General features: G+C 36.5%; 1 protein-coding gene across 1 annotated transcript; it reads right to left on the bottom strand.

Moving 5' to 3' along the window:
- Positions 1 to 899: 899 nt before the first annotated feature.
- Positions 900 to 21,743, bottom strand: kif26bb (kinesin family member 26Bb; the record flags this gene model as incomplete). Its single annotated transcript, XM_079830532.1, has 15 exons — positions 900 to 1,099; positions 1,241 to 1,391; positions 2,623 to 2,792; positions 2,869 to 5,590; positions 6,940 to 7,099; positions 7,235 to 7,379; positions 7,591 to 7,771; positions 9,473 to 9,735; positions 11,439 to 11,532; positions 11,834 to 12,031; positions 14,726 to 14,897; positions 15,021 to 15,178; positions 19,401 to 19,775; positions 21,192 to 21,521; positions 21,693 to 21,743. The coding sequence occupies 15 exons, from the start codon at positions 21,741 to 21,743 to the stop codon at positions 900 to 902; spliced, it is 5,370 nt and encodes a 1,789-aa protein (XP_079686658.1).
- Between the last annotated feature and the right edge of the window lie 1,382 nt (positions 21,744 to 23,125).

Genomic DNA, 23,125 nt, shown 5'->3' with positions numbered 1-23,125 from the left:
TCCAATTTCAGTAAAAGCATTTATAACCTAATTTAAACAAAAACAATACAAGCAAAAGTGCATAACAGGTTTTTATTAGTGCATTCACATAACGATTAAAGACCTTAACAATGAAAAAATTCCACGTTTTGCTTTTAGAGCAACAAAATAAACCCTGGGTGTTAAAAATTACGTATTTACAGTGTTTTACCACCTTGAAGGTGACTACTCTCAGTAAAGCAAAAGTCACTTTTTTACCCCCAACATTAAGGCCACATTTATCCCTGGGTTGAGCAAGTTTTATTTCACACTTGTAATTTTGAAAGTTACTCACCACAGCTTTTAAACTTGCAATATTAAGCTCAAACGTATATTGTGCGAAACAAGGTGCAAGAATGTTACAAGAAGTTGTTTAACAACAGGTAACAAAACATAAAATAATGCTTGGGATATTTAAACAGATTAAAATATTGTCCATTTCCACAGATAGACAAGCAGTTATATTGCATGCTACAGTCATCTCATGCTGTAGACTACTTAGGGTTAGGGTAGCAAATATGCCAATAGGAGAGTTAATCCAAATGTAGAATGGGAAATCTTGAATCCTGACTACCCAGAATTACAGTTTGAACAGTGAAAAACAAGGAATAATCTAGGATTTCAAGTGAAAAAAGCCCATATCAATGCATCCAAGTCCAGACTAAAGTCTGCAGTCCAATATGTTGTTTTGATCTCTCTCAATGCTAAAGCTAACAACACAAACATTTACAGCAAATTAGATTTCAAGTAGAGCCCGACCAGCACCAGCGAAAGCTTCCGTATAATGTGATGATTTTCAGATGCTTAGAGGCATGGATTTGCATATCATTTCATGTTGCATAACAGGTAAAAGTGATCATTTAAAATCTCGGTGCGTCATGCTATATTCTTGCAAACGTTGTATGATCTACAGTGGGCCGATGCTGCCACTTTTTTCTGCACTTCGGTGTTACATCAAAGCTGGTGACCATCAAGACATGTGCTTTACAGAGGTTAACATGGCGCTCTAGCCGTTCAGTGACCATCTCCAAAGCCTCTAAGTGCTCCAGGGAGTCTACCTCAAACGTTTGCCATAAGTCAACTGCAAAATACATCACACAAATAGCATCATAATTATTGATGAGACAGGAGTTTAAGCAGAACCATAAACAACCCTACAGTTTTCTATCCTGCAGTGCTTAATATTAGTTAACATACATAAGCAGATACGTTTAACCCTTACATTCACGGGTCCATTTTCCAGGGTCCACCATCAGATGATGCTTGGCGTGTTCCAGCTCCCTCTTGAGAGCACTATACTTGAGCCTCACCTCTGCTATTCTCTGCTGTCGATGCTCCAGGAATTTCAGCTTTGCACTAAAGAGGACTATACCCTGGAAATGTGGATGACAAAATGTCAGTTTCCCTCCATATAAAATGTGAGAGATCTGAGATTAGCATTTGGTCTTCCATCACACCACAGGTTTTAGTACTAAAGTAAATCAAGCACTGTATTCAGCTATGTTATCTTGAATCTAAATCAAATCTTGCCTATAAATGACCCACAAAACCACCAAATACACTCAATTACACACTGTGAGATTTATTTAAAACAATACGGCCATGGTCGTTTACTACAATGAATGAGCAACTATACATTTTAAAATCTGCAACATAATACTACTACATAAATTAAAGTTAATATTCACATTAAAAACAAAACAAATCCCTGAACATACAGTTTTGGTTTTGTGATAACAATATTGATTTGATCAAATTAATAAATCATTTGCATAACAGCATCTTTGCTACTGGGGAAAAACATATATATAAACACAACATTGTCAAAATTTCCTGAATGTGCACAGTACATTGTTGAGTGAAAACTTGAATGAAAACTGTAAAAATATACATTTTGAAAAACAAAATAACAAAATATTTCCAAAATATTTAACAAATAGTTGCATATTTTTCAGTAATATAAAAAAACAGTATGTATAAAGATTGCAAAATCATTTTGGGTCAGAGTAAAAAAATAATATAAAAAAAAAAAACAGGAAGAAGAAACAGATTTGCAGCTTGTGTGAAACAGGAATAATGTTTAAAGTTTTGAGAAATTAATCTTAAGGCTGGAATACACTAAAATCTGAATAGATTTCGGGACTTTCGTGTTGTTCTGAAGACAACAAACTCATGTTACTAGGAGACACATGACAAATAAAAACAGATGTGCTCTAAAAACGTGCTTGCTATCCTCTGATTGGATGGAATCAAAATCGGACTCTGTGCCCATCACACACAACACAATTTTCTGTGATATTGGTTAACTCCGACCACCCAAACTGGTCAGACTGGCTGACTTTCGCCAACTAATTTTGACTCCTCCAGACTCCAAATGGGGGGACAAAAACCTGGACAAAAGTCATGTAGGGTATTCCAGCCTTCACTTTTAGAAAACGGTGTTGCAAGTCAGGGTAACTGGCTAAAGAACAGATTTTCATGTCTAAGCAATTGAGTCAAGCACTACCAATTTAACGGACCATACAACAATAGCAGTCTGTGAATGAAGTACAAAGCAGACAGACAGACAAGACAATTTTTTCATTGACACATTTTGAACCTCACCTTGTTCCCTGCCCCACCTCTCTTCTGTACGCCATCTACATTATCAATCTCATAGACTTTAATTTCATACGATTCAGAAACACCCCGATCCATCCGGTGCGTTTTGGGCCCGCTGAAGGATTTCTTCAGCGACTGGAGGTTGTCTTGAGATGGGCGTCTTATAGTGGACCCTGTGGACAAAGACAACACAGTGAAGACAATGTTGTTTTTTTATGCTAGAATACGTTGATTTAGAAAATTCTTCACCTATGTTGGTTCTTTTCTTGGTACTTCTCGCCCCTTTGGCACCACCGAGTGAGCAGCTCTGATCGCTGATGGAGTTGTGCGTTGAACTGCTGCTAATTGTAGCCTCACTGTCTCTTAGCATGCTTTCATAGCCACTACTGACCACACTGCTTCTGTTATAGAGTAAAGCCGTTTTACACATGGCAGGAGGCAGCTCTCCACTGAGAACACTGGTGGTATCGCTGGCATGGCCGCTGCAGTGGTATGGTGTCCGTGGAGCTGTTATCCGACTGTACGGGGACGGCAACGTGTGAACGAAGGGTTTCATCATCTCCAGTTCATCACTTTCATCTAAATCGGACCCACCTTGACTAAACGCAGAAAGAGAGTCTCTACTGCTTCTTAAAAGTTCAACTCTTCCTTTCCGGACTGCACCGGGCGACTTCAGACCCCCGTTATCTTGACTTCGGGATAGGGAGTGTGTTGACCAGGAGCTCTGGTTGACAGGTGCGCTGCTAGGAGAAAAGCTCAAGCTCCTGTTGATCGAGTGTCTAGTGGGTTTGGGGGACAAGTTTGGCATCTTGTGGATCTTTGAACTGGGCATGAATTTATTAACAGCTGTTGTCTTAGAGTTGCCGTTTTTGGATATCCGGGATGCATCGTTGGCCTCATGCATGGGGAAGAACTGTGGAACTCTCCCAAGACTCTGACTAGCTCGACACCTTACAAAGTCCTCAAAGTCTTCTTTAAAACCAAGTGGGCTGGGTTGAGCTGGAAAGTATTGTTCATCTAAAAGGCCTTTAGGAGCCATGTTGATAAAAGCAGTCTCCTCAAGGAACTTGCTTTTAAGTCTTGGTGAGCTAGAATTACCTTTCAAGCTTCCTGTTGAGCTCCTACTATTACTCTCATCCCAAGTTTGGCTCCTGCACGATAATGCTTTTAGTTTTGCATTAAATAACTTGCTGCTCTCTTCAAAATGAGATTTCGTGTTGGTCTTCATTTCAGTAGCCTGGTTTAGCATTGCACTTCTGGCTATTGCAGACTCTTGTTTTGTTTCTTTCCTTTTGAGGTTGGGACTATTTGTGTACGTTGGTGGCACATTGTCTTTGTTACATTCTACAAGTCCGTCTTTCTTGGTGTATTGTTTCTTCTCAAGAGTTCCTCTTGGATTACATGGGTTCTTGAGTTCTGCGTTCATTTGTGTGACATTCTTGATGTCTTTCTTTTTGTGTTGGCACAACCAGCTATGCTCGGGTGTAATTTCACAAGCATTTTGTCTGGACTTCAAGACTTCACAGTGAGGGTCAAGTTTAGCATTGGCTCCTTTAGGTATCTCCTTCACATCTTCTGTCAGCGGCACGTCAGACCAACTATCATGCTGTGGCAGGTCTTTCGAATCAATGAAACCGCTTACCTTGTCAATATGTGGATTGATTTTTGTGTGCCGTTCAGCTGCATCAGATGAGGCCATGGAGACTTCGTTCTCTGAAGTTTTTTCATTAGAGGTGCTATAAAAACTTGCTGTTTGTTCTTCACCTATGCTGCCGATAATCCTTACAGACTGACTTCCTGGTGTTAAAGTCTGGAGAGAGTGAGACTCATGAATACTTAATATTTTTGCCTTTCCTTGCTCAGTGGCCCCATTTATTGATACCTCCTCAACCACGGTATACACAAGCTCATCATGTCCATTAAGATCGAGCGGCTGCTGAACGGTCACGGTAATGGTGGCCCTCAACTCTCGCTGTTTTTTTGCTGTACAATGTAGAATATCTCCATTCAAAGAGGCAGAAACAGCCGGTGGGGAGCTTAAACTGGAAGATAGGGATGATGAAAAAGAAGAGGACGAGGTAGATCTCGGAGAACTCTTGCCAACGGGAGAAATTCGTGTCTCAGGTTGCATCGGTAAATCCGATAATCTTATCGTACCTTGGTCTTCCGATGTCAGAGATAGTGAAGTGGGCATCATGTTCATTTTTTTATTATAAAGCTTAGATTTGCTTGGAGATTGGCCAGACAGCATAGGATCACTTGGTTTGACTACATCGAACTGTGGCGGACAGGTCTGAATAATCTGTGAACTGGAAGTACTTCGAAGTTCCTCATTGCTGTGAATGATGTCAAATGTTTTTGATGAGTTTCCTTGTCTGGTACTATCATATTCCCTTTTGCATAATGATTGAATGTCCAGTGATTGAGATTTCTTTTCGATTTGGCTCAGGCGAGGTGCTTTATTCATAGTGATGACTTCCAGATCTTTGCATAGATCCAACTCAGTTCCGTCTATGTTTCCAAGTCGATTCTGGAGTTCTGCAAATGTGTTGCACTTGAGACACTCAAAACTGTCTGATTTATCTTGCAATATTGTTGGTGTTGTCTCTTCTTTAGCCTTTTCTTTTGATATCTGCTTCATGCGATTGGCAATTGGTGGAGAGATTTCACAAAACTTCATCAACGAGAGCTTCTTGGACTCTAATTTGCTCTTGAGTAAGGATGGAATAATAGGCAAAACCTCTCTGCTTCTATTTGTAATCTCTTTATCTAGGAGGCCAGAAGGATCCACTGAGATAATGGTATCACAAGACGTGTCACTCCCAGGGTAAAATGCTGGATCACTAGAGAAACCAGGAGAGGAGAGATCGTGATCCAGTGTTCCCGTAGATTGGAATCTCAATTTGGTGGAATTATTAACTTTCCTCTCGTTGCCTAAGCTTCTTCCCCCGGGCGAGCTTGAGGAAGATTTCTGGAGAAAAAAAATCGTAAAAATGTAAAACTCTACCTAAATTCACATCACTTGAAAACTAGAGAACGTGCCCGTAATCCATAAAATAAATAAAGTATTTCATTTATTATTTAAAGCTGCAGTCCGTAAGTTTTGCCTCTGTGTCGCCATCTCTGTTTGAAACCTGCAAATGCAGTTATTTGCGGAGTTATCATCTGTACGCGAGTTGTGCATCAGTACAAATGTCATCTGAACAAGTAAGTAACATGTCTGCAACTTTTGGGAACAAAACATTACAATAAATTGCACTACCAACGGTGAATAAATCTAATGATCGCTTTTATAACATCAAACCGTGCAAATTATTATTATTGTTATACTTTGTTCTCAAATTGTTAATGTTAACAGTATTAGCATTGCGTGACTACGTGTATTTAGTGTTTATTAGCGTTACCTGTAGATTTAAATTTCTGTACAGTCTAATCTTTTGCTTTTGACGAAGGGTTCACTGATGATGTCATTTGGGCCTTTCTGGATTACAATCCGCCATCAAAATGATAAATTTAATCACTCCAGCTGCTGTGAGAAAAGGCTATAAACGATCCGCTGAAGAACATGCGGTCCACTCCTCACATGCGATACTACTACTAGCCGGACTCTTTCTTTATGTATAAGGATGTGACGTAATGACGCAAAGACATGCTTCAATTTCCTGCGGAAATCCACCATACCACTCTAATAACACATTATTACAATCTTACCGTTGTGAATGAAGCTAAGGTAAGAAGATAGTTTTAAATACTGGCTTGTTGTGACTTGCTCAAAAATTGATTTTGGATGATTTTTAACAAAAAAAGGTTTCCCAACTGCAGCTTTAATAATTTATATTATGTATCTCATATGATTAAATTATTTATATTAGAAGTAAATATGTAAAGCATGGTCTAAATGAACAGAATCTGAAAACTGGAGAACAAATTAAATGAAATAATAAAATAACATTTCTTAATATAAAATAAAATAAAACGAATCTGAAGATCCAAAAATAAAATAACAAAATAAAGCAATAAATTAAATACAATTTCTTAATATAAAATAAAATACAAAACAATTTCTTAATATAAAATAAAATGAATCTGAAAACTGGAGAAAATGTCAAAAAATAAAATGAAATAATAAAATAAAACAATAAAATAAAATACAATTTCTTAATATAAAATAAATAAAATAAAATACAACCTCTTAATATAAAATTAAAAGAATATGAAAACTGGAGAACATATCCAAAAATAAAATGTCTTAATAAAATAAAACAATAAAATAAAATGTCTTAATAAAATAAAATACAATTTCTTAATATAAAAGCATACCCTTGTCTTCTTTTTCTGCCTTCGCATTCGAGACACAGTCTGCATCGTACAGAGGCTTTCTGTGAGGTCTTCAGTCGAGGTGGATATATGGGCAATAATTGTTGTGGAGCAGTTGACATTGCTCAGAGAGTCTTGCAGGAGCATGGCTAATTTACTTTCCCTGTTTTGAACAAATGATCACTGGTAATTAAATGTAGCTACTTAAATACATTTTACTTTATTAAATCACTGTGCTTTATGTTCATATACTACTAGTAAACTCATACTTTTATAATTGAGATATACACAAACATACCCATTAGGGACATGTTTTTGTCTGTTGAGATTGGCTGCGATAAAGTTTCCAAGCTCAGCGAGGCAGACTCCGCAGTTGCTTTCACCCCTCTCCCCCACACAGCTCCCTAAATCGATCAGGCTCAGCTTGCTTTGATCCACATTCACTGAGGAAAATATATATTTTATAAACAAATAATATTAAAGAAGCAACAAATGTTATGAAAAAAGAACAATTTCACTCTCATGGGTCAGTGTTGCATGAGAAATGTTATCCAAATAGGCCTTTGTTCAACATGTTGAGTTTATCAAGATCTATACTGAGAATCTGCACATGTATATCTCCATATTAGAGGCATGAAAAGCAACTGAACTCACTCCCAGACTTGGTGCTGCTCCCTATGTGCTGTTGGCGAACATACAAGGTGAAGAACATGTGACAACAGTGTAGCGGTCTCCCTCCACTGTCCACCGTCCCACTGCGTGATGCAATAGCTGCATCTAATAGGAAAGCTGCTCTTTCTGGGGTAGGAGCATTCAGCACACTGTGGCTGCAGAGCTGGAATCAAGATAACACAATCCAATAAGGAGACTCTCAAGTTAATGGGAATGTCTCAATTAACATATCAATGGGTATGTATTCAATTTGTATTGATTGCTCATGAATATTGATAATGCCATGCAAAGGGTTATACATTTCATGCAAAATGTTCATAAAGTAATATTTCGGGGGCAAGTTGAGCTCAATTAACAGCTTTTGTGGCATAATGCTGACTCACACAAAAATTTAAATCTTTATAAAAAGCAAAAGTCTGGGTTACACTTACAATGAAAGTGAATGGGGCCAATCCACAAACATCAAAATATCACAATGAATAAAATAAATAAAACAAGCATCACAATACTCTTTTATTGAACTGTATTACATCTATTTTAAGAATGTAAGAATTGTGCTTTGAAAAGAGCAAAAAGTGTCCCCATTCACTTTCATTGTAATTTTTTTTTAAACCTTATTTTTTAAGGTAATCAACATTATGCCATTAAATGCTGTCGTCTGCACTTAACTTAACACCTACTAGGGGAGAGCGGGGCACAACCTAACGCTTTTTGACTGTCTCAGAGTATTTATTTTTTCCCACATTCATTTCAGACATCTAGTACAATTATGTGGTTTTGTTTAATTAACACAGTGTATACTTTTTTCACGATTTACCCCGAAAGAATCAATGGAAGTGAAATGTGACAACATGCCCCATAGGTGGGGTACATTGTAACGTGAGGGGTACTAACATGACCAAATGACAGCTTAAAATGTTACCTGATATAATAAAAAAAATATCCAAGACAAACTAAAATATTTTGTCAATAAAATACAATTATTCACTTTTTAAAAATAAAATAATGCCATTTTTTAATTAATAAAAATATACTCCTTTTTGAGTTGACAACAAACACACTGCTAAATACAGCTATACAGCATAGTTCAAAACATGATAATAATGAATAATTTCTCAACATTGATCATTATTCACCCTTTACTCAAGGTTTCTCAAAAGAATTCATAAAAGTATAGAATATAATAGCATAGTTTTAATAGGGGCACAATGTAACGCAGTGTTACAACGCACCCCATCTGCGCAACTAGGATTTAAATCGCAGCTTGTGTCTTCTGCTGGTTAGACCAGCATTAAATAACTTTGTCAACTGTTAAATAATACACATATAAGATTAAAATAATATCAGATTTGTCTTATTTTAAATAAACACAAAAAAACAGAGATGAAAAATAAACTTAAGAAATGTACTTTTGCTATGGTTAAATAAATATTCAGTAATAACTTCCAAAGATTTTTAAATTTTGGCGCAATTTTTCTATAAATAATGTTGATATGGCAACAAGTAAATACACTAAGTTTCGTCATCCTGGCATGTGTGGAAAGTTTTAAACCATGCGTGTTACAACTAACCCTGCGTTAGGTTGTGCCCGCGCTCCCCTATTCCTTTAAATGCTACATGAGTACTGCATATGCTTGAATTAAAACTTTAAACACATTTCAAAGCCTCACTTAAGGCTTTTCCTTCATCTAACAAAATATTTGTGGGAATTTTTCCATGCAATTGTGCCCTTAGGTTGTAAGGCACTATTTTTGGCAAAAGTGCTTTGAAACAAATGCATTGTGAAAAGCTCTGCACAAATAAACTGAGTAAAAATAAATGAAAGTCGAGGTATTAGAACAAAGGAAGTGCATTCAACACTTGCCTGTATTCCACAGACGGGGTCCTCTATGAGGAAAGCATCTGGCTTATAGGTCTCCTTGCAGTTGCCCGTGTCAACATCAGAGAGTAAATCCCTGATGGCATTGTTTTCCCCACAGATCTCTACAGCTGACACGGAAACAGAGATGCTTGCCCATGTCTTGTCTTTCTTCCTGTTAATGAGCTTGAAAAGCCAAGAGATAGCACATGGAATGACTCCAAGGCTTTGAGTACAACCATCATGGCCGATCATTGTGTAGGACATTCCTGCAAACCGATAAAAAGACAGTGAGAATGCCATTTTTCATTACAGACCATCATTAGACAGAAAAGCCCTCCATAAGGGATTTGCAAAATAAATCATCTTTCAGAATGACAAAAAGCCACAGCTTGCAATATGCTTAAATACATGGCGAATGACTTTACAAACTGGGGTGTAAAATGCGTTGTGGCAATGTCATGACCAATTAAATGTAAAGCACTTTACCGGCAGTCAAGCATGGGCCGGTTTAAAAGATTTATGATGTCTGGCTGGGAGCCAAGGGCCAACATGGTGGCCGGGTAATTCAATCTAGCTAATAGAGAATGATGTCATACTCCAAATGCCATGTAGAGATTGTTGTCATGATTTTTGGAGGATAACAATTAATAACCTTAAAGGTAAATGACCGTGATGACCCACAGTGTAGCTTCTATGCCGTCTTTTAAAAGAACAAGATTTAATTCACATTCATTGAGAGGCAAAAACATATGAATCTGAACATCAACACCATAGGACGTGGAGCTATGGAAGCCCCTTTTTGCCTCAGAGTAAACAATTAAAAGGTAGTTGTGATATAAGACAATCATACTACAGCATATTGTCACATTGTGCATTATGAAGATGCAAATATGAGAAACAAGGTCACGTTGCGAGATATAAAGCCACATTGATATAACTACATTGTGAGATATACATTTGCACTTGGAAGATATAAATTTGCAATTGTGAGAAATAGTCACATTTACTCTGTAGTTTTAATTGAAGAGGTTTTTTACTCAGAGCATTGATCAGAAAAAACAAGCACTTAAATTTCATTCTACTAAAGCATTATTAGAACATACAGTGAGTGACAGCTGATATTGATATGCATTTTATATAAGCAGTCTGTTATACTGTAATAAAAATCTATTTGATTTACATTACAAGCTATCAGAATTTCTTTCCGGCCATATTAATAACAACAACTGCACCAAATTGCATATTTTTGCTGTTCTCCTCGAGCGTATTAGATTATACTATATGAGCCATAAAAGCCTGATGTATCGAATGTGTTACAAAACATAAAACGCATATGCAAATATATTTTTTTATCAGATTTTCTTTTATATTTTGACTAAAGGCACAAGATATAAAACTAAGGATGCACGATGTGAAAAATTTGGCCGATCCCATAATTCTTTACATTTAAAAGCTGATAACCGATATATTGGCCGATAAATCTAAATCCAAAAAATGTTATATCATTTTTGAGAGCCTGATTACAAAAACAAAAGTCTCACTATTAAAAGCCATGACCCAAGCACACAATTATAATGTTCTCATTATAATATTATATAGTCACTGCACGTTGTTCTTAACTGTATTTTTCTTTTTTGAAGTGGTTCCAATCATATTTCAAGCAATTTAAAACCATCATGGTGAACAGTGCACATCTGAAGAGTCTCACCTGAAGGAAATAATCCATTATTTATCGGTTTTAATATGTCGGCCAAATTTTCTTATTGGGACGATAATGATAACATTACAAATGAACATATATCGGCCGATACTGATATGGTGGCCGTGCATCCCAATATATTGTGCATCCCAACATAAAACACATGTGCATTTTTTGTTAGATTTTCTTTTATGTTGTGTCTAAATGTTCAATAAAAGGTTCCATAAAAAAAATTCTTTTTAAATTCTGACCATTGTGTAACTCACTTACCCACACTGGTTTGACCAAAGCTTAGGATGCAACCATCAGCCCCGGCAACCACACACTGAAGCACCTCGCACAAGCTGGTCTCACAAACTTCAGCCTGAAAAAGAATAAAACATTTTAACATTTAACATTGAAAGTTAAACTGTACAAACATTTCATGTACATTTCAAGGACCTTTTCCCAGGATTTGCCATTATTTAGCCAAATGTGCATTTAATACTGAGTGAAATCAATTGATTGTACTGGATAAGAATATCCAGATATTGAATATCTGCACTCAAGTGACCACATCTGAAAGTGTTGCAGATGTTTGGATATTATGACTCAGATGGGCTCCAGACATTATACAGATCAGTTTTCACATCATAAGACAGAAATAACAAAGCAGTGGCCCTGACCTGGGTTGAATCGTGGCCAAAGGCAGCATCAAAGGTGAAGGTCTTTGAGGAGACTGTAGTGCCAGCAGTCTGTCTCTGAGGGGGGAAGGTGGGTACATTCAGCACTGTGATCTGTTTCTTTTGCCGATCCAGTTTGATAGAGTAGGACTCGGAGGGGTCTGACTCAGGAACTGAACAAACTCGCAGCATCACTTTGACCTAAAATTGGGGAGGAAAACCAAAAACAATATACTAGATAGTAGGGGTGTAAAAATATATTGTGTCACAATATATCGCAATACAAAAATGCAACAATATGTATCGAGGATAGGGACAATATGTATTGTGAATAGTTACTATGTGAGGAAAAAATTCATGTTTACAGACTAAGTACTACAATAAACTACTGTATAATGTTGAATATAATGTATAATATTGCAATGGGGGAATATTTGTGGGTCCTGATGCCAAATGTCTTATGTTACCAGTAAAAAGTGGCCTACATTATTTTACATATATCTAGTCAGTGACAGAGTGCAATAATATTAATTCAATTAATTCATATAAATTAATAATTCAGCTTCAGAATCATGAATATTTTTATTCTGGTGTCACCACTGTCCTGTGCATTGTGTTACCAGCACCAAGTCCAAGCCTATTCATTTCCACCCCAATGTAACAACAAATTTAGCATTTTAATCAACAGTACATTTTTTGTTAACCTTTTACCATATGTCTTGTAGTATCGCAATAATATCGTATCGCGAGTTCAGTATCGCGATATGTATCGAATCGTATATATATATATATATATAAATTTATATAAAAAATGGCCAAATATATTTTGTATATATATACGATTCGATACATATCGCGTGTATATATATATATATATATATATATATATATATATATATATATATATATATATATATATATATATATATATATATATATATTTTTTTTTTTTTTTTTTTTTTTTTTTTTTTTTTTACATAAATATATTATTTTTATTAAGTTTAATTTACTTGTATCTAATAATATTTTGGCAAATATATTATATGGTCATAAATATATATTTATATGTCCAAAATAAAAAATGTGAATACATTTTGCACATTATCCAAAATGTATTTTAAGATTAAAAATTGATACTTTTTGTAATATATTTGGCATTTGAATGTTTAAAAAAAAAAATACTAATAATATATATATATAACATAATTACTTAGTCCTAAACCAGAGAATAAGACACAGCTAAAACTGTGGTCAACATTAAAATCGTCAGTGCCATACTTTTACTGAGACAAAAATATCCTTGTTCCTGAAACTATAACCATGACAGTAATATTTAAGAATATCACAATTTTTATAGCATGATGTCATTGAACACACATCTAAACCGAGTTTAGGTTAATGCTTTGTCTGATATCTAATGCATTTGTCTAGTGATATTATCTTCTCTGTTCTGAGTCTGTCAAATCATATTTACGTGAAATGAATTATTTAAGAACCCATTATCTCTGCTACAGTTGCTGGATGTGCAAGGCTGAGTGCGATCAAGCTACCAGGTGCTACCCTGAGAGCGATATAATTTGAAACTCAAGAAGAGTCCCATCAGTGTGAACTGTGGAGAGTGAAGTCAGGACGAGCTACAATTAAACTAAATTGATTTCCCTTCCTCAAGGAGGTGGTGCGATGGAATGGGAAGGCCATTAACATCACATTTAAAGGTTACAGTCTGTACAGGCTTCTCTAAAATGAGGCAGCTAGAGATCAGCCACATCCTAAGGACAGACTGAAGGACATCTGAATCATCTGAGTGTGGTATGCAAGTAATGGAAATTTTGGCTCATTCAGAAAGTTGTAGACAAAGACAAATGTGTTTAAAATGGAGTACACTCAAATGAGATGAAGACTCCAAGCTGTTTAATTTACATGGAGCTCATTATTGGTAATTTACATGAAGCTCATGGGGGTTGCCATGTTAACATCACATGACCAGCCAATTATTTTTTTCATTTTGGTAACACTGTTATTGTACACTTTTGCTCATAGGTTAAATAAATAATAGGTGTATGGGAACAGGGCATTTTTACCATGAAATCTATATTCCGCTACTAAGGAAATAAAACAAGTTACACTTTTTCAAAGGTTTGGGGTTAGTAAGATTTAACTTTATAATATTTAATACTTTTATACTTAAATTCATTATATTGACAGTAAAGACAGTTATAATGTTACAAAAGATTTTTATTTCAAATAAATGCTGTTCTTTTGAACTTTTTATTCACCAAAGAATCGTTTTTTCTCTCTCTTTTTATTTTTATTTAACAAAAATACTATAAAAAAAGTATATTTCAAATAGAAAATAGTTACTTTAAATTGTAATAATATTTCACAATATTACTGCCTTTACTGTATTTCTGATAATATAGTTGCAGACTTGGCGAGCATTCGAGATATATTTTCTTTGTGTAAATATGACTTTTTATCTCACAATTGTGACTTTATTTCTCACAACTACAATTGTATTTCTCAAAATGTGTGACTTTAAAACTCTTAATGTGACATAAATATCTCATAATGCAACTTTACATCTCACAATTGCTTTATTTCTTGCAGTGTGTTCTTACTTTTACTTTAAACTTGCAAACATTTAAACTTAAATGTATTTTTATTCTTACTCTTAGGTGTAAACAGGCCATCATATTTATATAATTAGTTACAAACATAAAAGAAACAAAATGACTGCACCTCAGTAGAAAATATTTTGAATAAAACAATATTTATAAATTCTGTCCATTACTCATTTAATAGCAAATGAAGAACTACCACAATCTAACAATGCACGTCCATTTTATGTAAAAACACAAGCACCCATAACATTTGAAGTAAACATTCCAGCCATACCTTCCCCATCCCAGGTGTTTCCTTGCTCTTGCTAGCAGCTTGAAAAATGTTGGCTGGTACTGGAGGAGGAGACTTCTGCATGAGGCTACTGAAGTTTGTCAGGTGTTGGGAAGCACCACTTTCTGAGAAATGCCTCCCTCTTCTAACCATCACATTCAGCTTCTGTGCAGCCCTGTGGAGATTTAACAGAGTTTAGCTTAAATGCATGCACATTATCGAAGCATTTCTTTCTTTTCTACAACTCACACCTTTAGTTATAGTTCATTTTTTATATTTTCTGGTCAGCTTCTATTACCTGACAAAGAAAGACAAGGCAGCAGAGGTTCCTGCAGGGAGCAGAGAGGACATACTTGAAGAACGGGACGGCTGTGAGGCGCCGTAGTTGCATAGTGCTGTAGAGGTCACATTCTCCTTCTCAAACACCTTTCCTGCATGTGTAGGACTCTGGGAGGACTGAGAAAGATTCATCTTTACTGATACTGTCAGAAACTAGAACAGGTTGCCTGAATGTCCAAAAAACACATTATTTGTCACACATTTTACATAGTTGCAGGCAGCACATCTCTTCCCAGTCTGGCAGTAACGCTCTGTTTAATTACTATCTCTATGAAGCTCCTCCTTATGAAAAGCACAATGTGCTCTGATTGGTTGGCAGGACCAGTGTGTTGTGATTGGTCAACCGCTTCGAGCATTTAAGAACCCTAACCGCAGGTTTTAACCAAGCGGCAACCTCCCGCAGTTTCTCTTGAAGCCATATACGGAAGTGACATAAACTGCAATTTATCGACTGGCCACTAGGGACAGGCTCCAGAAGGGAGCAGTACCTCATTGAGCCCCATGTTAAAATGCCCAACTTTACAGCAGAATAAAACATTTTTACAGCCTGGTACAAATTGTGGTTTTGGTCTATACGGCAAATTTTGCCCTTCATGACAACTGTGAGGGGGTGAATTTTTGAACTAATTCGCTTACATTATATAAAGCCTTAAAGTTCTGCATAATTAAGGGCGTGGCCACTTCGAGTGGTGGATAGCCATTTATCTGCTGTCTGTTAGTTATCGCGTCACTTCAGCTCCGCCCACATCCCGCAACCCAACCAGGCCTTGCCCCTTTTTTTGCGTATACCGTGGACAGGAATGAATTAAATGAGGAATATTTGTGATATGTACATTCCTGGAAGAAAACTCAAGACTACAATCAAAGCATTTAGGGAGTTTAGAAACAGTGCTTACTGTTAAATAACTCCTTTTGTAGTGGACTAACGCACAAAATAATTAATTGGTTTGAGTAGAGCCAACTCAAATTAAACAAATTAGTTCAAAAAAATTAACTTTTATATTTTAGATTTAGAACTCAAAACTGTTCTCAAAACTGAAAACTAAGTAGTCTGAATTGTTTCATTGTTTTGAGTTTTATGAACTTGTTTCTTTTCATTTAGACTAACTTAAATTAATCTGAAACTGGGCTGGGATTTCTATTTCCCAGAAAGCTTTGCCATGACAGTCAAAAGGGAGAGTAAATGGCAAAATTATTTTTGTTTTGTTTTTTTTTGTGTGCAAGATTAATGTTAAGTGGGAGATTTAGTAGTGTTTAATGTTTTGTTATGCTAGTTTAGAAAGTTTTTGTTTTTTTAGGGTTCCCATCATGGTATTATATTGCTGTCCTCATTCAGAAAGTGCTATACTAATGCTACCAAAGCACTGTGTGACCAATTAGCATTTATTGAATTAGCTATTAAAGCTAGTCAAGTTTCCACTACTAAAAATCTGAGATTGCATGTTATTTTTAAAATGTATATTAGCTTACTCAAATATTTAAAGTTCAGAGCAATCAAAATGTATGATTACAAAATAAAAATCTCCAAATTCTGCTCATTTAAACTTTACATTTCTTAACTTAAAAAAATTGAAGCAACTGATTGCCTACATTTTTTGAGTTTTGCCAACTTTCAGGTTTATAGTGAACTTTGCAGACCTTTTTCATGCTCAAACAGCAACATTACACACTAAAGAAAGTTGAAAATGTAAAAAAAAATCATAATGGGTCCTCTTTAATACAATAAACTTGACAGACATTATGTTAATTCAGTTCATTCTGTTCTAAATAAATACTAACTGAAAGTCTTTCTGACACTGATTTAAAAAGAATGTCTGTATGAACACTACACCATGAACATGAGTGTGTTTAAATTTTGCAATGTAATAACTTTGTTGAAATAAAAACCCATATAACTATAGTACCCTGATATTACTTAAATGTGTGTATATTTTATTCTAACATTGTTATTTTATTAAAATTACAAAACACAAAAGAGTCCTAAAGGGCTTGAATGGCCATAATAGTGAAACTGACCGTACAGACGGTGTATCATTTCAGTGTTTGCTGCTTTTTACACACAATTCGCCCATCAATTGTTTAGTACCCATATTCTTCAAAATATCTTCTTTTGTGTTCAGCAGAAGAAAGAAATTCATACAGGTTTGGAACAACTTAAGGGTGAGTAAATGATGACAGAATTTTCATTTTTAGGTCAGCTATCCCTTTAATGCATTGCAGTCAGACACCATTATTAAGTAATGCCACTACAAAGCTGAGTCATACGTGCAGATGAAGTCATGAACCTCCTAATATGTGTATCAGCATACAGGCCATGAATGCCTGAGGCTGCAGGCCCTGACGGGACGAGTCATACTTCAGTCCAAAATCCAACCTCTACTCTGCAAAAAACGAATATTCCGACTGAATTTTGCCTATGCTTAACCATCGCTTGCCTGCACATCTCCAAAGTCCCTCCCTGCCTTTATGTCTCATCAATGCTTTTATCCAGCCATGCGAAATAGGAGCCCCCTCTTTGCACCCCTCCATTGGCAGAACGTAACGCCAATTAGCGCTGGGAGCAACCCTCGGGCAGAGACGGCAATATTGGCTCAACTGTTATTCTTTTCTCTGTCTCTTCTTCCTTTCTCTCACTTCTCTGTCCTCCAGAGAGAATCTAAGATTTAATTATGTGCACATCTTATTTCCGCAGTTACGCTTGCCATTAAAAACATGCCTTTTAGTGTTGTGTGTTTGCTATTTCAAATAAAATACTACAAAAAGCCTCTCTTCTGTTTTTACTTCATGCATTAATCTTCTTTTTTTTTAAATTCCACTTCAACGACTAAGTGAATCCACCTTGGATGTTTGTGTAATGAAATGGAGCTGGACTAATGGACTTGGTCTGCCGTCGAGCTCTCGGTCAGCCTCGCATAAAGAACTGGTACTGAGTGCTTATGGAGCTGTCTGAGATGTTCACTCTCTGCCTTACTTTCATAATGCATTCTCGTTTCATCTGTATTTACGAGTGCTGTGTATGAATATTTCACTGGTCATTAAATATTACAGCGATATTGATCAAGCTTCTTTTTTTTTCCCTGACAGGCTTCTCTGTGGTGTGGATAGAATTTGGGTTTAACAATTAACTAGAAAAGTCCTGTATCTGCTGACTCTGGAAATAATCAAGGACATCTAGAGGGTTGTGTATCATAAGATGGCACACAAGACATGTGTCCTGGAAAGTCCTGGTGGGCAGACATAGCTATGTATATTTAATTGATATACTCTTACATTATGCACATGGGTGGTGTACTGGATATAAAATATGAAAAGCAGAGAAAGTGCTTGTTTCTTAGAATTATTTGGAAAAAGAATATATACATATGCTCATCAAGGCTGCATTTATTTGATCAAAAATACAGTAAAAATATTGTGAAATATTACTTTAATATATTTTAGTTTATTCATGTGACGCAAAGCATCATTCTCCAGTATTCAGTGTCCCTTCAGAACTCATTCTGATATGATGATTTGATGCTCAATAAATTGTTAATATTGTTATAATAATAAATGTTGAAGTGGCTGTGCTTATTATTTATGTGGAAATCATGAAAACATTTTTTCAGGATTAATTGGATAGAAATGTCAAAAGAATAGCATTTATTTGATGTAATTTTTTACAATTAGTTTTGATCAATTTAATGCAACATGGCAATAAAATTGTTCAGTTGTATCTTTAAAAAATGGCAGTGTTTAGTATTATTAAAGTGTTCACCCAAAAATAAAAATTCTGTCATCTTTTACTCACCCTCAAAACATTTCATACTTGTATGATTTTCTTTCTTCTGTGGAACACAAAATAATACAATTTGAAGAATGTTTTAACTGTTTTTGTCTATACAATGAAACTCAGTTGGGTCCAAAACAACACTGCACCCAACTAACTTTCAATATATGGACAAAAAACACTGAAACATTTTTCAAAATATCTTACATTTACATTTATTCATTTTGCAGATGCTTTTAAGGAAGCGATCTGTCATGAAGAGGCGAATAATTGCAAAAAGTGCTCCAAAATACTAAGTTTCGGACATTGCTTAGAGTATCATAAGCTAGAATATGGAGGGAATAGAGGAATACTTATGTTTTTTGTTGTTGTTTTTTTTTAAGATCTTCTTTTGATGATCTTCTTTTGTATCTCACACAAGAAAGAATGTCATACAGGTTTAGAATGACACAAGGCTGATTAAATAATGACAGAATTTTCCTTTTTGGGTGTACCAACCCTTTAAAGACTTAAATAGTTTGATTAAACAATAGCAAAAATATTATCAAATACATAAAAAACTTTTTATCCTACCTTTTGCGGCGATGAATTGATTCCTTTGCATGAAGACAGGGGCCACAGGGCCTCCAAATGTTGACGTCCTTTAATCCAGCTCTCCTGCCCTGCATTGCTGGGCCTCTGATGGGGGTCTGAGACAACAGATCGGTGGCTTGAGGTTCTGGGGAGCGTTTGTGAGCCTGAGTCAAGGCTTGTGGATGAGATGTTGGCAGTGCTAGGTGGAGCCCATATGGCCCGGTCCTGGGTGAGGATCGTGCGGATTGCCTCCTGCTTCAACTGGCTAAAGTGAGTGGAGCAGACGCCACAGTGTCCGTCCACGTTGCCCCAGGCTTCTACAGTACTAGCAGGTGGTTTCATGCTCTCATAAAGATGAATGAAGACTTTGGGATCCTGAGGCACAGAAAGAAAAATGTTGTCGGTGACTGTTAACTCAACATTTCAAAAATGAGTACAAAATAAATACACAGACTATTAGATAAAATTGCTAATAAAGTACTAATCAAAGTTTGATTGAATTGTCTTATCCATACATACAATTATAAATATTTCTTCTTTTTTTTTTTTAATATACACCGACAGGCATAACATAACAAGGCCCTCTTCTTCCATTGCTCTGTGGTCCAGTTCTGATGCTCACTTGGCGGTGGACAGGGGTCCGCATGGGCACCCTGACTGGTCAGTGGCTATGCAGCCCCATACGCAACAAACTGCGATGCACTGTGTATTCTGACACCTTTCTATCAGAACCAGCATTAACTTCTTGAGCAATTTGAGCTACAGTAGCTCGTCTGTTTGTTCGGACCACACGGGCCTGCCTTTGCTCCCCAAGTGCATCAAAGAGCCTTGGCCAGCCATGACCCTGTCGCTGGTTCACCACTGTTCCTTCCTTGGACCACTTTTGATAGATACTGACCACTGCAGACCGTGAACACCCCACAAGAGCTGGAATTTTTGAGATGCTCTGACCCAGTCGTCTAACCATCACAATTTGGCCCATGTCAAACTCGCTCAAATCCTTACGCTTGCCAATTTTTCCTGCTTCTAACACATCAACTTTGAGGACAAAATGTTCACTTGCAGCCTAATACAACCCACCCACTAACAGGTGCCGTGATGATGAAGAGATAATCAGTGTTATTCACTTCACCGGTCATAATATTATGCCTGATCTGTGTATTATATCAATATTTAATACACAATATTCAAACCACAAACCCCTTTGGTAGCATGATAAATAATCACCCCCTTCTGTCTTAATAATCTCATCCCTCCTATATCCTTAATTCAGCAATTGCTCTAACCACCTTAAAATTTTATGAAAAAAGAGGTCAGAGATTTTGAGAGTACTAAAAAATGACAGCAAATGGTCCACTAATCTATTTCTCCCCACCACCAAATAAAAAGACACATACCAGCCACAAATACATCTCCATCTCTGCTGATCACATTATAGTGTCATTTACTTTATTGTCTTCCTCTGTAGGAACTGAGTTTTCATATTCCACCCATCATGCCCCATATTCCAGTGCAATCAGGGCTAGTCGAGTGTCACATGAATCTCTCAGACCAACTGCAAAAGCTAATCGATTTAAACTCGTTTCAAGGGGGGGGGGGGGGGGGGGGGGGAGCATGCGCCTCATATGTAATTGAAATATGAGACTGACTCTGGCCGATGGGGCGGACATGCATGCAGCAGCCCACTGGATACCACCCAACACAAGTGCATTTGCTCTTCAGCTCGAAATACATAGAAATGCATGGTATTCCTTTCTAAATGCATGCAACTTGATGAGGAAATAGACTTACTTTGGTGGACAGGTTTCCGTCAATTACTTGTTTTAACGCTTCCCCTTTGAATATGTTGAAATGAGAGACGCACTTTTTACACAAATGTCCTGTGTTGAATAACGTCTCTCTTTTCGTCCCAGTGGACTTGATGGAGTTGTGTTCAGGAGGGTAGCCGTTTAACGATTCTTTGGGCCATTTTGACCGTAAGTGAGTGAGGGGTGAGCCCGCGCACCCTGTCCAAGGTGCTGCATGGGAATCATATGCCGAAGAGCCAGCGCCTTCGGGCGAGGGACGCTCCTTCTGCGCTGAATGACCCTTGAACACGGGACCCATTTTAACGTTGGTCATCTGTGAAACAGGCTATACATGCATTAAGTGTGGCAAATTATATATTTTCATATTTAAACAATTCGATATGAATCATATTTAGAAATGATGGAATATAACTGATATAACAAATTATTCATATTACTTATCTTAAATCACGAGCCATGCATAAGCACTTAGTCACCTACTTACCATGAACCGCTGACTGCCTGTTGTTTCACAAAATCCTGTTTGATTCCTCATGTTCTGAATGAATACACGCGCAATAAAGCAGCTATCCTTCACAACAAGTTTCCATTCGTTTGAAATAAAAAAATACTCCTCCTCACGAAAAATCTGACTTTACTAGCTTCAAAAAAACGTGATGTCCTCGTGGCACATGCAGTGATTTCGCGCACCGCGCCTTTATGTTGTTGGAGAACTTGGTGATCCGGTGAGTGGAGAATTTTTGATTTCCATTTAAGCAAATTACAACAAGTCCTTGAATAAAACCACCCCTGCGTGCTGTTATTTAAGTTACCGTTGTTTTTAACATTCTACTCGTTAACTTTCCTTGGAAAACTGTGCATGCAAGGTAGCCTATATATGATGAAAAATAGCGTTTTATATTCATCCTTGGGTTGTTGTTGGATTATGTCTTCATCTTTTTTGTTCTCCGTTACAGTACCACCCACTTGTCATTGCTCTAAGGAATAGAGATCACACAAACACTGTTGTGGTTACCGTATGGTAAGACTGATGATCATGAGATAGCGCCACCCATCGACCGAGATTTAGATCTGCAAATGCACATGCGGATTGATACAAGACACTGCAAACTTTGGAAATGAGTGCATTTTAGTGTATGTGTATCGTCACAGCACAGCACAAGAACTTTGAATGACTGTGTTGAATTATTCAGCATTGAATTTGATCAAGCATTGAATAATTTGTAAAATGTTACAGAATTATGTATGAATGTCTGGGATTTTTATTGAATAATTTTTCGGTTTTGTTCAAGGTGTTTAAATCAATAGTTTTTTTAAGGGATCATTAAAGGGATAATTTACCCAAAAATGGAAATTCTGTCATCATTTACTCACCCTCAAGTTGCTCCAAACCTGTATGAATTTCTTTCTTCTGCTGAACACAAAAGAAGATTTTTTTGAAGAATGTTGGTAACCAAACATTTGATGTACCCCATTGACTTTTCATAGTTTTTTTTTCTCCCTTCTATGGAAGTCAATGGGTCCATCAACTGTTTAGTTCCCCATATTTTTCAAAACATCTTCTTTTTTGTTCAGCAGAACAAAGAATTCCATACCGGTTTGGAACAGCTTGAGTAAATGATAATTTTGATCCTTTTTGGGTGAACTATCCCTTTAAGACTTTTGTTTGTCTTCGGAACACAAATGAAGATCTTTTTGATGAAATCTGAGAGCTTTCTGTCCCTCCATTGACAGCTACGCAACTTCCACTTTTTTGACGCTTCAAAAAGTTCATAAAGACTAGAGATTGTAAAACTAATACATATGAATTGAGCAGTCTTTTAGGTTGGGAACAACATGGTGAGTAATTAATGACTGAATTTTCATTTTTGAGCAAACTGTCTCTTTAAAGCCTCCTCCCCCTGTTTCATTCCCTGG

Source organism: Gobio gobio (genome assembly GCF_949357685.1).
Source record: "Gobio gobio genome assembly, chromosome: 12".
Classification (NCBI taxonomy): domain Eukaryota; kingdom Metazoa; phylum Chordata; class Actinopteri; order Cypriniformes; family Gobionidae; genus Gobio; species Gobio gobio.
Note: the sequence above shows the minus strand (reverse complement) of the source record. Positions and strands in the feature narration are given on the sequence as shown.